This window comes from Bos taurus, chromosome 24 (assembly GCF_002263795.3).
Source record: "Bos taurus isolate L1 Dominette 01449 registration number 42190680 breed Hereford chromosome 24, ARS-UCD2.0, whole genome shotgun sequence".
Classification (NCBI taxonomy): domain Eukaryota; kingdom Metazoa; phylum Chordata; class Mammalia; order Artiodactyla; family Bovidae; genus Bos; species Bos taurus.
This window is the reverse complement of record NC_037351.1, coordinates 29,722,834-29,739,750: the sequence shown is the minus strand read 5'-3', so window position 1 is coordinate 29,739,750 and position 16,917 is coordinate 29,722,834. Positions and strand designations below refer to the sequence as shown.

At 38.9% G+C, this 16,917-nt stretch overlaps 1 protein-coding gene across 3 annotated transcripts in view; it reads right to left on the bottom strand.

Moving 5' to 3' along the window:
• CHST9 (carbohydrate sulfotransferase 9) overlaps nt 1-16,917 on the bottom strand; it is a 284,326-nt gene that overhangs the window by 233,388 nt on the left and 34,021 nt on the right. For all 3 annotated transcript variants that reach the window (XM_005224066.5, XM_059880825.1, NM_001075879.1), the window contains exon 2: nt 2,593-2,803. In XM_005224066.5, coding sequence (XP_005224123.1) covers nt 2,593-2,713 — 121 coding nt within the window. In that variant the 5' untranslated portion in view covers nt 2,714-2,803. The remainder of the gene's footprint in view (nt 1-2,592; nt 2,804-16,917) is intronic.

Here is a 16,917-nt window from a genome sequence, read left to right as displayed (position 1 = left end):
CATATACACAATGGAGTATTACTCAGCCATTAAAAAGAATACATTTGAATCAGTTCTAATGAGGTGGATGAAACTGGAGCCTATTATACAGAGTGAAGTAAGCCAGAAGGAAAAACACCAATACAGTATACTAACACATATATATGGAATTTAGAAAGATGGTAACAATAACCCTATATACGAGACAGCAAAAGAGACACTGATGTATAGAACAGTCTTATGGACTCTGTAGGAGAGGGAGAGGGTGGGAAGATTTGGGAGAATGGCATTGAAACATATAAAATATCATGTATGAAACGAGATGCCAGTCCAGGTTCAATGCATGATACTGGATGCTTGGGGCTAGTGCACTGGGACGACCCAGAGGGATGGTATGGGGAGGGAGGAGGGAGGAGGGTTCAGGATGGGGAACACATGTATACCTGTGGCAGATTCATTTTGATATTTGGCAAAACTAATACAATTATGTAAAGTTTAAAAATAAAATTAAATTAAAATAAATAAATAAAAAATAAAACATAGTATCAGTGATGTATTATATATATGTTTATCTTTTCTGTTTTTTTTTTTTTTTTTTGATTAGGAGGTTCTTTTAGGACTTAAAAGGCACAGGAGAACCTGGGCATGGATCATACTTTGAAGATGCTTAGCTCTGTATCTATGGACATGTCGCTTAAAAGTTTCAGTTTAAAGTCTCAGCTCCTTCATCTGTGCTCTAGGGGGTAATATTATTCACTTTTTCACATTCACAGAGGCAGTGTGTAGCGTAGAGGCATGGATTTTGGAGAGGCACAACCTGGGTTTGAATCCTAGCTTTTCCTTTGCATCTCAGCCTACACATGTGGGGCCCTGAATATCTGCCTGAGCCTTAGCTTCCTCATCTACAAACTTAGAATATCATGTCCAGTGAGATATCAATAGGATAAGGGAAAACATCTAGCACATACTAAGTTTTCAATAAATTGTAGCTATTGATGTTCCTGGATAAGTTTTGTAAATTGCATTGTATATGTCATGTTATTATACAACTAGACTGTTTTTTCAGATGTTAGGTAGATTCTTACTGACAGACTAAATCATAACATTTCTCCATTAGTCTGTATATATGAATATATTTTCTTTTCCAAATTGGAGCTTTGTTGTGACATTTTTCTCGAGAAATTCATTATGAGACTATGACATTAACAAACCTCCTAATAATGAAATTCTTGCTTCTTCCTCCATTGCTGCATTCCAGTCTACAGTCAGCAATGAGTTTTAATTCACTCATTCAACAAACACCTACTGAAGGCTTACTATGTGACAAGATCTATGCTAGGAATTATATTGCCAGAGGAATTAGCCTATTTATTTTATCACAGATGGTTTCATTCAATATTGTTTAAGTTATTATGATAAAATATTGCAGTAATATAGAAAACAGAAATATTATAATGTCTACAATGGGAATTAAAAATAAGTTTTGACAATATGTTACATGTTCTCTAGAAAGTAATCACACGCAAACTCTTTTCACAAGAGTTACCATAGAAATAAATAATTTCAAAGTGTCTATGAGGCTAAACCAAGGAAAGGAATTTTAAAATGGAAACACTTTTACAATTACCATTATTTATGACTTAGTATGGAGTTATCTTTCAGAGCAGATTCTTAAGGGCTTTACATCTAGAATGATTTTCAAATAAGCCACAATTGTAAACAATTAAGGAATTGTTCTGCTTTTACTTTATTTTTCTTAACTGTCATAGGCCATAGGCTATTTCTACCAATGGAAAACAACCGAATTTCACAACACCTACGTGTATATATTTCTGTGGTGTTCTAAAACATTTCTTTGCATCATTATAAACATAATCCACTGTAACAGTAATTGAGTGCCTCCAAAGTGTAGCAAATTACAAACTGAATAATCAATGTATTAATACAAAATGAGTATAGTACTAGTAATCAACTATGGCTTGTGGACCAAATGTGGCCTACCACCTGGCTTTATAAATGAAGTTTTATTGGAACAAAGCCTGATCCATTTGTTTACATAACAATATTTGGCTGCTTTTGTGATCTACTGGTTGTAGATAGAGACAACTGTAGTTGTGATAGAGACAATATAGCCTGCAAAACCTAAAATACTTCCTATATTTTTACTGAAAAGGTTTGCCAACCCTCGCTTTATAATAAAAGTATGAAAGAATTTCTACACCAACTGGAGTATTAATGTAAAAATTTAAAAGGAATTAAGAGAGAGAGTTTGCTGTATACTCAGCTCTTATTAGGCTTGTGCTCAATGCCAGAAGACACATCAAAGGTAGGATGAGTGAGTAGATGAATTCTCTACAAGCAGTCCTTGCTGAAAGGGCTGTTAAACCACTGGCCCAAGATAATAAAAATTCCAAGAATGGTCCCAAGGGACAGAGTTAAATGCTCACCAGAAATGTATAACCATGCTCTCTTTGAGGAGCTGGAGGTTTTGTGTCCAGTGTTTTGTGTTGCTGGAAATCTTGTGACTTTGTATATATTTATAAATACCACAACTTATTTACCTGAAAATGACCATTATAATTAAAAATAGGGGGAAAAAAGTTGAGGTTTTACCTGGGTGTTGTTCTTCAATGCAGACTTGCAAGTACATGAAGAGGAGGAGCCCTGCTACGCCAAACAGCAGCACCGACAGGAAGACTTGTTTGGGGTTCATGACCAATTCAGAGGGTTGCATCTCTCCTTACTTCTGAAGAGCACATGGTTTGGTTTCCCCCAGAGCTTCAATCCTTCCTTTTTCCCTTAAGCGCTCATTCCACAAAGTAACCTAGAATTTTAAAAAATCCACACTGTAGCTTGCTGATGATATTTCTTCCCAAATATGGTGTAAATATGCAGTATATAATGATTTCCCAGGTGGCTCAGTAGGAAAGAATCTGTCTGCAATGCAGGAAACCCAGGTTTAATTTCTGGGTTGGGAAGATCCCCTGGAGAAGGAAATGGCAACCCACTCCAGTATTCTTGTCTGGGAAATCGCATGGACAGAGGAGTCTGGTGGGCTACAGTCCATGGGGTTGCAAAGAATCAGACATAACTGAGTGACTAAAACGTTCACTTTCATGCAGTATATAACTGAGAATTTCCATGAACTTTAATAACACTCAGAAGACAGGAAAAACTATAGTTGATGTCCCTGGAATGGCAATTTTCTATTTTGACCTTTATCTTATCTAAGTAACATGCTGTGCTGTGCTTAGTCACTCAGTCGTGTCCAACTCTTTGTGACTCCATGATTGTAGCCCACCAGGCTCCTCTGTCCATGGGGATTCTCCAGGCAAGAATACTGTAGGGAGTTGTCATTCCCTCCTCCAGGGGATCTTCCCAACTCAGGAATCGAACCAGGGTCTCTTGGATTGCAGGTGGATTCTTTACCAGCTGAGCTACCAGGGAAGTCGCAAGTAACCTGCTATTTTACAGTTAATAAGTAACAGCCTAACATTTAATTAGGGGAAGCATATCAGACTTCAGGTTATCTTAAAATGTTTGTGAGTGGAAAGAAGACTCTCAGAATAGATTTTTGAAAAAGGGATTTTGAAAAACACGTTCCTAGAATGAAGGGGGAAAACACTTCATGTCTTAAAAATATATAGAATTCAAAAATGAAGGGTTCAATCATCATTTCTCTCTATTTTAAAAGTTAAGAGTCTCTGGATGTCCCTGGTGGCTCAGTGGCTAAGAATCGCTTGTCAATTCTGGGGACCCGCGTTCAATCCCTGGTCTGGGAAGATTCCACATGACTCGGAGCAACGAAGCCTGTGAGCCGCAGCTCCTGCAGCCCACCCACCCTGGAGTCCGTGCTTGGAGACAAGAGAAGCCACCACAATGAGAAGCCGGTGTGCTGCAGTGAAGAGTCGCCTCCACTTGCTGCAACTAGAGAAAGCCAACGCAAAGCAACAAAGACCTAGCTCAGCCACAACTAAATAAATAATAAAAGAAATGGCATTTCTTCCAATCCTTCTTTTAAAAACAAAAAAGTCAGAGTCTCCTATTTAAAGAGTACACTTAGAATCCCTCAAAAGGCATAAACGGATAAATATGAAAAGTTCAGAGTTCCATGGCCTCTCCCTCAATTACACGGGAATAGAGAAGTTTACCTCAGATTACAGAAATCTACCTCAGTGATAAAAGGTTACTAAAGAAATATTGCAATGACATTATTTTAAGAACTATCACATTTAGTGGAATCCTAACTTTTTAGTTTTTCTTTTTTAAAGCTCCATCCACTTTTGAGAATGTGATGAAAATATAAATCCCCTCCTTGGAAAAATAAAGACATAAAGTCTTGCGTCAAATGTCAGTATGTTTACGGACCCTCAGTTCAGTCGCTCGGTTGTGTCCGACTCTTTGCGACCCCATGAATTGCAGCACGCCAGGCCTCCCTGTCCATCACCATCTCCCGGAGTTCATAAGAAGCCCTACTCCCTATGAACAGCCATACAACTATGCAGTAGCTTGTATGGTGAGCTCAGGTAATTAGCACCCCATCTAATGAGGCCAAGGTCATGGCACTGTGTCTAAGGCTGGTCAAAGACCTTGGCTCCGTTCCTTGGCCACGTACCACATCTCGTCTTTGGATGAGCTGAATTAATGGTTTCTTAGTGTGAGGATATCACACACACTGCTGTGTCTAAAAATTCTCTCTCCTTTCTCTCCAAAGATGTCTCAAAAACTTCTGAAAGAATATTGATTTAGCCTTTTTAAGAGGCGTTTGGTGAGGTGCCAGGTAAAAGTTAAAATGTGCTGTGGCAGATTGCTAGCCTGCTGAAAGGATAATATTTAGCTATTCTTGGCAAAATCAATTTTCACCCAGATGTTGGGCTTCAAAGGTAACCTTTGAGGTCAGAATTAGACATGGATATGGCAGTAAGATCTCTTGATTAAAAAAAAAGAAACAAAAGAAGTCCACCAAATAGGTAAAAGTGTTTAAAAAAGTTAAAAAAAAGTAAAAAAAAAGTAAAACAAAGTAAAAAAAAGTAAAAAAAAAGTTAATACAACAAAAAGTCATATTATAAATGCATTTCTTCCTTCATATTTTAATTATATGCAGACAGGGCCAGAGTAAGAGCAGTGATTGTCAGAGGAGCTTTCTCCAATCCACTTCTCTAGTCCCTTGAGGAAGGGCAATGGTTAACGTTTTCACATGTACTTTTGAAGATTTCAAGCACTTTCTTGATTTTGGTCCTGGAGGAAGTTTTTAAATAAGTAGAATAACTCAGAGCATGATCGTACTGCGTATTTGGTGGGTGATATTCTGCTCTTATTGGCTTCCAAGGTGGCACTAGTGGTAAAGAATCCACCTGCCAAAGCAGAAGACCTAAGAAACGTGGGTTCCATCCCTGGGTCAAGAAGATCCCCTGGAGGAAGGCATGGCAACCCACTCCAGTATTCTTGCCCAGAGAATCCCATGGACAGAGGAGTCTGGTAGACTACAGTCCATAGGTTCATAAAGACTCAGATAAAATTGAAGTGCCTGAACACTAGCATTTACTCTGCTCTTATATTGATTCAAACCTGAAATATTACGGACTTTCCAAACATATGCAACAAATAGCAGTTCCGGAGAGAGATCTGCAACTTGGGAGCTCTAAGATCAAATCCCTCAAGGAAAACTCCAGGCCACATTATGCACTTGTCCAAATTTCAGGCTGGAAACTTGAGGCATAGAGCTTGCAGTCTGTAATATGCACTTGTCCATATGTCGGCCTGGAAACTTGGGGCACAGGGCCAGTTTCCTCTTTTCTCGATACTGCAGCTAAACAATGAACAGACATCATTCCCGAGTCCACAACAAGATTCAGATAGGAGGAAACCAGTTAGACCAAATCTACTACTAACAAAGAAATAGTTGTTTACAAGGAAAAGAAGAGACTTTTACAATCTGTCTACATAATTAAAACTTATCTCGGAAGAAAGAGGATAGAAGAGAGCTCATAAATCAGAACAGAGCCAAAGACCTGTGGGAAATGGTGGGTGTGAAAACCAAAAGAAGTATTCCTTGGGGGTTCACAGAGGAAAATTATTACCTACGATGCTGGAAAAAAAGATTAAGGATCTGCCCTTCCTTTCTTCAGGAGATGTTGCTATACTCTGACATACCCTCCTGGGTAAGAAGTCGGGAGAAAACCCATAATTGTTATGATGGCAGATGTGAGAGGAACTGAGTGATTAAAGCCACAAGGCAGAAAAGCAATCTGGTGGAAAACGGAGAGATACGTTTGATTTTCTCCCATCTCAGTCCATTAACCCAACACTGGCATTAGGAAATGGCTCTCATTAAACAAAGGTGAGGCACGAGGAACAGCATATTGCTTTAAGCAAACTTCAGGTCAGTTGTGATGGGAAAACACACACCTATTTGGACACCATGTATCTACCTCCATGCCTGTGGAAAAAGTGCAGACTACTGGAGATTGAAATTACTTAGAATAATGCTATTTTATGTACCAGCATTATTCAGCATTTCCACGGTCAAAGGCTCCCTGTATTTTGTTCAATCCTTCCTTTCCTCGCTCATAAGCACAGTACCTTGAGACTAACAGGTACCCAACAATGGGCTGCACTGAATTGAATTTGGAGCTCCAATAATAAGACACAGTTAGCTTTCTAGTTGTACTTGTAAATCCTTAGTTCTAAACTTCAAATGGAGAAACAGACTATTAAAATACTGAAAGGGTCTTTGTGACTTTGTTAAAAAAAAGTGCATATTTATTTTTATTTGCATATCCTGTGGATTTATCCCTAGTAATTAGTAGTGTTAGCAACTCAGTCATGTCCAACTCTTGGCAACCCCTCGCACTATAGCCTGCCAGGCTCCCCTGTCCATGGAATTCTCCAGGCAAGAATACTGGAGTGGGATGCCATTTCCTACTCCAAGGGATCTTCCCAACCCAGGGATAAAACTCGGGTCTCCCACATTTCAGGCAGATTCTTTACTATCTGAGCTACCAAGGAATCCCTAATAATTGCGAAGATATAAAAATAATTATTTTGCTCCAGTATTTCTTTTCCAACACTTTAGAAATTATTCATTCCAATAACCAAGACTACCAACAGAAGCATTTTGGGATTACAGTGTAGCAATTACTAGATGGAGGCAATTAATTTAAAAGGAAAATTGAGTTATTCAGTTCAGCAGAAGCCTATAGTTTTAAGGAAGGAAGTTTTGTAAGGTCAATTTAGACCTCGTTAGAAGAATCCAGAGTCAGGGGACCACTTGTCTCTACTCTCAGCCTCCACAGGACCTCACAGCATTGCTTCTTCCTCTCTCAAAGCAGATTCCCTGTTTTCCATCTCTTTCCCACCCTGTAAGAAAACACAGACCATCAGGGACAAACTCCCTTAATTTACTACCCCACCAGCACAAAGTTTACTATTGCTTGGTTCCACCGTTTGTTTGCCTCTATCTCTGATGAACAAGTCCTCACTCCCACCTCCATCTCTTCTGGGCTGCTGTGAAGTGCAGCTCCATTACTTAGAAGCCTAGGTATCAGTTTGAACTTTCTTATCCAATGACTTCCCCTTCTGTAATCCCTCTAGCCATCGCCCCATTGCTGTCACTCCCAGCAAGCTTAAAGACAGAAAACTCTGTCTTGACTGCCTCTGGTGCCTACTTTACAGGCTTCCTCCACCCACAACTACCCAGGAGGCTGGAGAAGGTACCATGTAGCTCAGAAGTTGTGTAGGGATGGAAAAGTTATAATACCAGGGGTTTCAGTTTTGCTTTGTCTTTTTGCTATTCCAGTTTCCTCTTCTATGCATTTCCTGTTTATATTTCCTTCCCATTGTTCTTATTTTTTTTTTTTTCTCATTGGATGGGAATTCTTCATCAGCTATGAGTATTACAAAAATCTTCCTGTCTGCAACTTCTTCTTTCCTTCCTCCCTTCCATTGCTAGTGGTGTGATTGTTTTATCATGCAGAAGTGTAAAATAAATTTTTTTTCATTTTCCTTGCTGATTTATCAGCTAGGGTCTTGAAAGAACAGATGTGATGTACTCGAAACCAAGACACTGGGAAACAGCTTACAAGGATGTGTTCAGGGTTTTAGGGAAACCAACAAGAGGAAGAGCAGTCTTCAAGGTCAAGGAGCAGCAACCACTCCAGGAAGTGAAAACAGGAAGTAAAGCCATTATTCGTGGAGCCTGGAGAGGGGCCGGGAGGGGAGCTGATGGGACCTGTAGCCTGTTGGACAAGGACACGGACAACACGATGTTGCCAGGTGTTAAGGGAACCAGAAGAAAAACTACCCCATCTGCAATTTCCTCCTGTCCTGAGACTTCATGTCAGTGATTCATCTGGCAAACCTGACTGATGGCCTGAGGACCAGACAGCCTTTTCTGGAGTACAGTACCCTGAACTTCCTAAACCTCAGCGCAGGGAGGTGGGTGGCAGAAATGGACAGCATCCAGCTCAGTTTGTGACTTTTACAAATTTTCTAAGATAATATTTCTTCCCTTCAAATAACATGATTATTCTTTCATATATCCTTTCAGGGATTTTAAAGGTTTTACTTTTCGTAATTGGAAACTTAATCCAATTGGAATATACTTTTGTTTATGCTACAGGCTATTCATTTTACATGGACAACTGTCCAACTCTACTTTGAACCCGCATCTCTTGCATCTCCTGCACTGGCAGGCAGATTCTTACCACTAGAGCCATGTGGGAAGCCCTATTTACTGAGTAGTTTATTATTATTTTAAAACTTATTTATCTACTTTGGCTGTGCAGCACAGGATCTTAGTTCTCTGACCAGGGTTTGAACCTGGACCCTTAGCAGTGAAAGCACAGGATCTTAATCACTAGACCACCAGGAAATTTCCAGTAGTTTGTTATTTTACTATTGATTTTTAATGCTGATTTTGTATATTCAAGTTCCTATCCAGTAGTCATGTATGGATGTGAGAGTTTGACTATAAAGAAAGCTGAGCACTGAAGAATTGATGCTTTTGAACTGTGGTGTTGGAGAAGACTTTTGAGAGTCCCTTGGACAGAAAAGAGATCAAACCAGTCAAACCTAAAGGAAATCAAATCTGAATATTTATTGGAAGGACTGATGCTGAAGCTGAAACTCCAATACTTTGGCCACCTGAATGGGCAGAACTGACTCACTGGAAAAGACCCTGATGCTGGGGAAGATTGAAGGCAAAAGAAGAAGGGGACAGCAGAGGATAAGATGATTAGATTCATATCCACCAATTCAATGCACATGCATCTGAGGAAATTCCAGGAGATAGTGGAAGACAGAGAAGCCTGGTGTGCTAGAGTCCATGGGGTCGCAAGGAGTCATACACAACTTAGTGACTGAACAACAAAGTATGTTTGTGCAAACATATGGGCCTATATTTGAGGAATGGAAAATCAATCTGATTACTGATTTGATTTTGTCAATGGTTATTTATTTATTCATTTCACTTTTCTTTAGTTATCTTTAGAAAAGTACATTGCCTAGACAACTATCATTTCCTTTTAATGTCCAAATGTATAAGCACAGAGTTGTTCATACTATTTTCTTATGACTTTAAAAGTGTCTTTCATAGCTGTAAATATAACCCCGTTTTCATTCTCAGTACAGGATTTGTGCTTTCTTTTACTTTCTTTGGACATTCTTGTTAGAGAATTGTCTGTTTTATTTAAAAGTATATTGCAATGCCTCTCTGTTGTTTTTTGTCTTCTAGTTATTGATTTCTTCTCTTATCTTCATTTCTTTCTTCATTCTGCTTTTTTCTTTAGGGATATCTGGTTTCTTTTTTCCCCCAAAGTTTTTGAATTGAAAACTAATTTATGTATGTCAGATCTTTTTCATAAAACACTTTATATAAGCTTACTAATTTCCTCCAAAACAACTTCTGTTGCATATCACATGTTTTCACATGTAGTATTTTTAGTCATCCACTTTTAAATATATTGTAATTTAAGTTATCATAAACTGTTGTCTTTTATTTTTATTTTTTATTTATTTTTATTTTTTTGATAGGCAAGAAGTAGATTTATTAATATAGGATGCTTATAAGAAATGCAAGCGGGCAGGCAAAGAAGCTCTGCCCTGAGGATTGAGTGAGCTACAATTTTATAATGAAAAAATGGGGGGAGGGGAAAAGACCATCTTCTTCAAGTAGACATAGATGCAGATGTAAGGCATACATTGTGAGCTCCTCCTTCATTAGCTCCTCCTTCTTAATAGGTAGAGAAGTGTCTGATCCTATGAGGTCAAAGTAGGATTATCAAATTACTAGAAGGGTGGTGACATTTTTCTTCCATCTAACGGCCTGGGGCATATCTCGTGGTTTTGTTTATGGTTTTATAGTTCAGTTCAGTTGCTCAATCATGCTGACTCTTTACAACCCCATGGACTGCAGCACGCCAGGCCTCCCTGTCCATCACTGACTCCCAGAGTTCACTCAAACTCATGTCCAATGAGTTGGTGATGCCATCCAAGCATCTCATCCTCCATCGTCCCCGTGTCCTCCTGTTTTGGATCTTTCCTAGCCTCAGGGTCTTTTCACATGAGTCACTTCTTCACATCAGGTAGCCAAAGTTTTGGAGTTTCAGCTTCAGCATCAGTCCTTCCAATGAATATTCAGGACTGATTTCCTTTAGGATGAACTGGTTGGATCTCCTTGCTGTCCAAGGGACTCTCAGGAGTCTTCTCCAACACCACAGTTCAAAAGCATCAATTCTTCAGTACTCAGCTTTCTTCATAGTCAAACTCTCACATCCATACATGACTACTAGAAAAACCATACCTTTGACTAGCTGGACCTTTGTCCGCAAAGTAATGTCTCTGGTCTTTAATATGCTGTCTAGATTGGTCATAACTTTTCTTCCAAGGAGCAAGCCTCTTTTAATTTCATGGCTGCAGTCACCATCTGCACTGATTTTGGAGCCCCCAAAATAAAGTCTGTCACTGTTTCCACTGTTTATTTTTAAAATGGATTTTCTCCTTCTTCAGTTTCCTAAGGTTATTAAGTCCTCTCTATTCTGCTTTCTTTGAATCTAAAGATTTCCCTTTCTGTTTGGTAAGGAGTAATTTAAATTTTTTCACAAAAATACCTTCTTAACAATAAATTCTTCTAATAAAGTTTACAGTGCTCACAGAACTTTAGCATGTTTTAAATATGTGGTGAACAATGTCTTCTCACCTTGGTCATACTTGAGCTTTTCTATTTAATTTCAATCATTTAAAATATATTTAGTATTAGTTATTAAATAATTAATTAAATTTACTGGTATGTTATAAATTTCTGTGTTCAGTGTTAGTCAGCCGAGATCAGACTGCCCACCCACCAACTGTAAAGATAATACATTTGTACTATTTAAGCCACTAAATTTGCTATGATTTTTATAGCAGCAAAAAAACTAATATAGTACATTACCATTACAAAGTAATTTTAAAGGAAAACAGTTTGTGAAATTGCTATGAATGGGTAGCACAATACTGATTTTTTCAAATAGGTTTCACATGGTTTCTCAGACCTGTGTTTCATGGTCCATTTCTGTCATAGCTCCATTGTTCAATGTGTTTTGTCATAAGGAACACAGAAGCATATCCCTTCACTAGACACTAATTTGTAGGTGCTTCCTTATGCATTTTGTTGCTTTGATTTTCTGTGTAATTTATTTAACAGGTACCTTCTACTTTTAGCTATTGCAATTAAATTTTAATTACAATTAAGGTCTATAACAAGACAAGCTTTTGCCCTTCTATTCTTTGTTTTAGAAGAAAAAGCTTTAAACTCATATTTTACATTCTCGTGTTCAGTGTAAGGTTCTTTGCTTTATTTTGGCTTTTGGTTTTGCAACAATAGTCTATTTCTAAAGACTGCATAAGACTAAAACCAAAGGCCCTTGTTTGTATTAAATAGGGGAAAAATAAAAATACCCATACAGATTATTGTTGAATGGACTCTATCTCAGTTCTCATTTTTACTTGTTCCCCCACTCCAAAGATGTCCAAGCATTAAATATGGAAAATACAGAAATAGAGTTATATTAGTTATATTTTACATTTGTTTAAGCACAGTCACAAGAACTTATAGCATGTATTTATATGTCAATCAGGAATCACCAGAATCACATTCTGGAAACCAAAGGTAAACACAGCAGCAAATTCTGTTTCATTAAAGGGTCCCATAAAGATAGAGGGAGTCCTTGAAAAGTTTTTGAGTCCTGGGAGAACAGAATGGCAATTTGAGTGGTCATTTCTAAGATGACTTGAAGGAGTTATTAGAGAGGGATTATGCCAGATGAGATAAGTGATAACTACAGATTGAATAAGGGGGTGGTCAGCAAGTCCAGTGAAATGATTAAATTTTAGTCACCATAGTAGTTAACAAGGTAAGCTAACAAGTGTTAAATAAAAGAAGGCTTCTACAACCTCAGAATCTGTCAATAGATAAATGGATAAAGAAGATGTGATGTGTGTGTGGATATATATACAAACATACAATGGGATAGGTGTGTGTACACACATACAATGGGATAAGGGGGCTTCCCTTGATAGCTCAGATAGTAAAGAATCCGCCTGCAATGCAGGAGACCCCGGTTCCTGGGTTGGGAAGATCCTCTGGGGAAGGGTTAATCTACTCACTCCAGTGTTCTTGGGCTTCCCTTGTGGCTCAGCTGGTAAAGAATCTGCCTGCAATGCAGGAGACCTGGGTTCGATCCCTGGGTTGGGAAGATCCCCTGGAGAAGCGAAAGGCTACTCACTCCAGTATTCTGGCCTGGAGAATTCCATGGATCATATAGTCCATGGGGTCGCAAAGAGTGGAACACAACTGAGCAATTTTCACTTAATGGGATAGGAAATATAAACAAGAATTGAATATTTTTGCAGCAACATGGATGAATTTGGAGTGTATTATGTGAAGTGATACATGGAAAAAAGACAAATACTGTATATTATTTATATGTGAAATCTAAAAAATATAGCACACTAGTAAACGTAACAAAAAAGAAGCTGACCCACAGATAGAGCAAACTAGTGGTTATGGTGGCAAAGGCAGTACAGGAGTGGGGAGTGGGAGGTACAAAATATTCAGTGTATGATATTGTACAACATGGGGAATATAGCCAATATTTTGCAATTAGCTTTAAAATTATATTAAAAAAATAAAACAAATTTTAAAAAAAGATGGCAGGCCCTCCACAATTGGAATCAACTGTGGTGTAACCAATAGAAACGGATCACAGAACCCTTGGAGGCACTAGGGGAGAGCCCTTCATTGCTTCTTCTGACTTCCAGTGGCTCCAATCTCTGCTTCCAACCTCACATAGCTCTCTCCTTTGTTTTATAAGGCTATTTGTCATTGGGTCTGTTGCCAACCCCAAGATAATTCAGGATGAGCTTAACTTGAGATCCTTAACTTAATTATATCAGCAACCCCTCCTTTTCCAGATATGGTTACAGGTTTTGGGAGTTAGAATGTGTCTATATCTTTTTTAGGGTCACCATCCAACTCACCAAGCCAGGCTTTGCCAGGCCACGGTGGCTGTTTTGGAGGCGATTTAATCAGAACCAAACTCAGTGCTTTGGATGGATGGTCATGAGCTGCAATGTTTTCTTTTGCAGTGAATGCGAATGAGAAAGCAGATAGTTCCTGCTGTTGTTGGAAGCCTTCTGGCAGCCCTGATGGAAGCCAGCCTATAGACAAGGCAGCAGAGAGGAAGGCAAAGCTGAGAAACCTGCAGAGAAACAGAGGAACAGCTCCGACTGGACCCCAGAGGGACACACTCTGCCTCCGAATTTATAAATTAGAAGAGCCAATAAAGTTCCTTTATTTTACAGTGTATTACAAAGCAATTCTAAGACCAGTGAGAGAACTGAGGAATAAGCTATATGTTGGGTGTAGCAATTTCAGCAAGATAATAGGAAATAAATGAAAATAATAGTGCTAGCATTTATTGAACAGTTAGACGTTCCAGGCTCTATTCTGAGCATTTTATATTGATTATTTAATTTAATTCTCACAATAACTCTATTATCTCCCCAGTCAGGAAATGTGCAGGACTGGCTCATGTAACCACATGGCGTGATGCAGAGTTCAGTGGGAGGTGAGGCGAGAGGTGGAAGTGGACCACAGAGGCCCACGACATTTGCTCTGTGGACACCAGGGGACAGAGGGCAGGTGTGAAGAAAGTGGAAGGATCAGGTATGCATTGTGGGAGGATCACTGGGAAGCAGGCAGTGAGGAGACAGGATAGAAGGTCAGGAAGACCACGACTGTTCAGGTAGAGGATAGTTGCTGGTTGGGAATCCCCAGGGCAGGGATTGGACTAGATTTTGTTCCAATCCCAAAATCTTTCTGTCCTCCAATTCATACACGTCCTCTAGTCTTTCATTACTGGAGGCAGTTTATCACAGTAGCTAAGTAAGAAAATTCCGAAGCCTGATTGCCGGGTTCAAATCTCAGCTTGATGACTTACTGGTTCAGTCCCTCAACTTATTATGTAAGTAATAAGCTGAAATGCCTATATGCCTCAGTTTCCTCACTCCTAAACTGGGAGAATAAAAGTATTTATCATGTGAGGTTAATGATCTGAAATGCTGATACATAAGAGATATTTAGCTGGAGGAGGAAATGGTAAGCCACTCCAGTCTTCTTGCCTGGAAAATTCCACAGACAGAAGAGCCTGGCGGACTACAATCCACTGGGTCGCAAGGAGCCAGATATGACTGAGTACACAGGCATGCAAGAGATATTTAGAAGAATACCTGCCCCACAGAGGTTGTCTACAATATTAAAATGTTAATATCTTTATATTCCAGATATCTGGCACAGGGGCAGCTACACTGTAGTTAATCAATAAATATTTTTTAAAAAATAAATAAATCAATAAATATTTTTACTTCAAAGGCAGTCTGTTTTTCCTGTTAGAAAGGTTTATTCTTTCAATTCAGGAAAATTCAAACCAATCAATAAACATCCATTAGGCTAGGATGGACTCAGGCTGGATGTCAGACACTGTAAGCAAAGCCAAACAGAGTAAGATTTAACCTCTGCTCCTCATCATGGAACATTTGAACCTAAGCTCTTCACAACTGGTACAAGTTGGTTTTAGTAGAGCCTTCTAGAATAACTCATAACAAATCTGTTCTCTCCTTTATGTGACAGACTTTCCAATTATTGAAAACAATTATCCTGTCTACGCTTAATCGTTTTTACTCTAAGATAAACAATAAATATGCACAATTCCTTCAGCCATTCCTTATGGGACATGGTTTAGGAGTAGTCAATCAATTTAATCATCCTCCTCCAGACACATTCGTGTTTGTTAATGCTTTTCTTTAAATGCAGGGCTCAGAAGTAGATATAATAATCCGAGCGTGATTGAATGGATGGGTGATGTTATGAGAATCAGCACCATAAAAATAATGGCTACACTTGAGAACATTCACAGATACAATGGGAGAATAAAACAGGTTACAGGTTAGAGTCTTAGAGATTCCCTTCAGTTCAAACAGCAGGATAATGGAAAGACCTTCTTTAAAAAAATTTGAAGGAAAGGATTATGAAGTAGGAAACATGTCATAAAGAACATACAATTAAGAAACTAAGGACATTATTACATGGCAGACTGTAAACAAAACATTTGTTTAATAAATAAATGGAGAGCAAGGATTTAAGAAATGTAGGCAAGAAAATTATCTATGAAACATGTCACCCCCCCGCCAAAATGGAAACAGTGATCAGAAAAGATGACTACACCAATGTGAAATTATTGAGAGAAGATCAATAGGATTTGGGGAAGAGGAACTGGAAGATGAAAAATTTTTTTTTTCCAACCATGAGTTTGAAGTGCTGGAAGAGAAAAAGGATATGTGCTTTAATGCAGTGCACAGTAGAAAGAAATAGTTCTTACATATACAAATGTTATTCATATACCCATGAACCTTAAATAATAATGAGGTACTTTGGGTGCTATGCATTTGTTTTCTGTTTCAACGATAGCAGGACCTGAGTTTTCACAAAATTCATGTCTGATTCTTTCCTACCCTGTGAACTGTAGCCTGCCAGGCTCCTCTATCCATGGGACTGTCCAGGCACGAATCCTGGAGAGGGTTGCCATTCCCTCCTCCAGGGGATCTTCCCAACCCAGCGATCGAACCCGCGTCTCTTATGTCTCCTGCATTGGCAGGCAGGTTCTTTACCGCTACCGCCACCTGGGAAGGTGGACTTAACTTCTCAATGATAGCAGGACCTGGGTTTTTCATATCAACTAAAGGAAGAAGTTGCTTTTCAAGGAGATAGACCAATATATAAAGGCATTACAAAATCTAGTGAGTTTGGTGGGGCACTATAGCTGAAAAAAGTGACATGATTCGAAAATAGGATAATGTAGACATGGGTGACTAAGAAAGAGAGCCAGAGAATTTTAAAAGCTTCATAGAAATATATTTACTTCCAAATGTCCTCAAAAGACAAATGAAACCCAGCATGTAATTAACTATCATGTAGATATAATATTGACATTGTAGATAAATAATTAAAATCATAGAAAAACAATTCATGATACCTTTGTAAGTGAAAAGGGCAGCTTATAAAACTGCTGGAACATATAGTTTGCTAATTATTGCAGTTCCACCCCTCTCGTAAAACTGTAGGACTGCATTCTGCCTTCCTTATGATTGGTGGCTCAGACGGTAAAGCATCTGTTTACAACGTGAGAGACCTGGATTCGATCCCTGGGTTGGGAAGATTCCCTGGAGAAGGAAATGGCAACCCACTGCAGTACTCTTGCCTTGAAAATCCCATGGACGGAGGAGCTTGGTGCAGGCTACTGTCCATGGGGCCGCACAGAGTCGGGCACGACTGAGCGACTTCACTTCACTTGTCACTAGTGCGAAAAAAACCAACAACAGACAAACAAGAACAACCCTAGA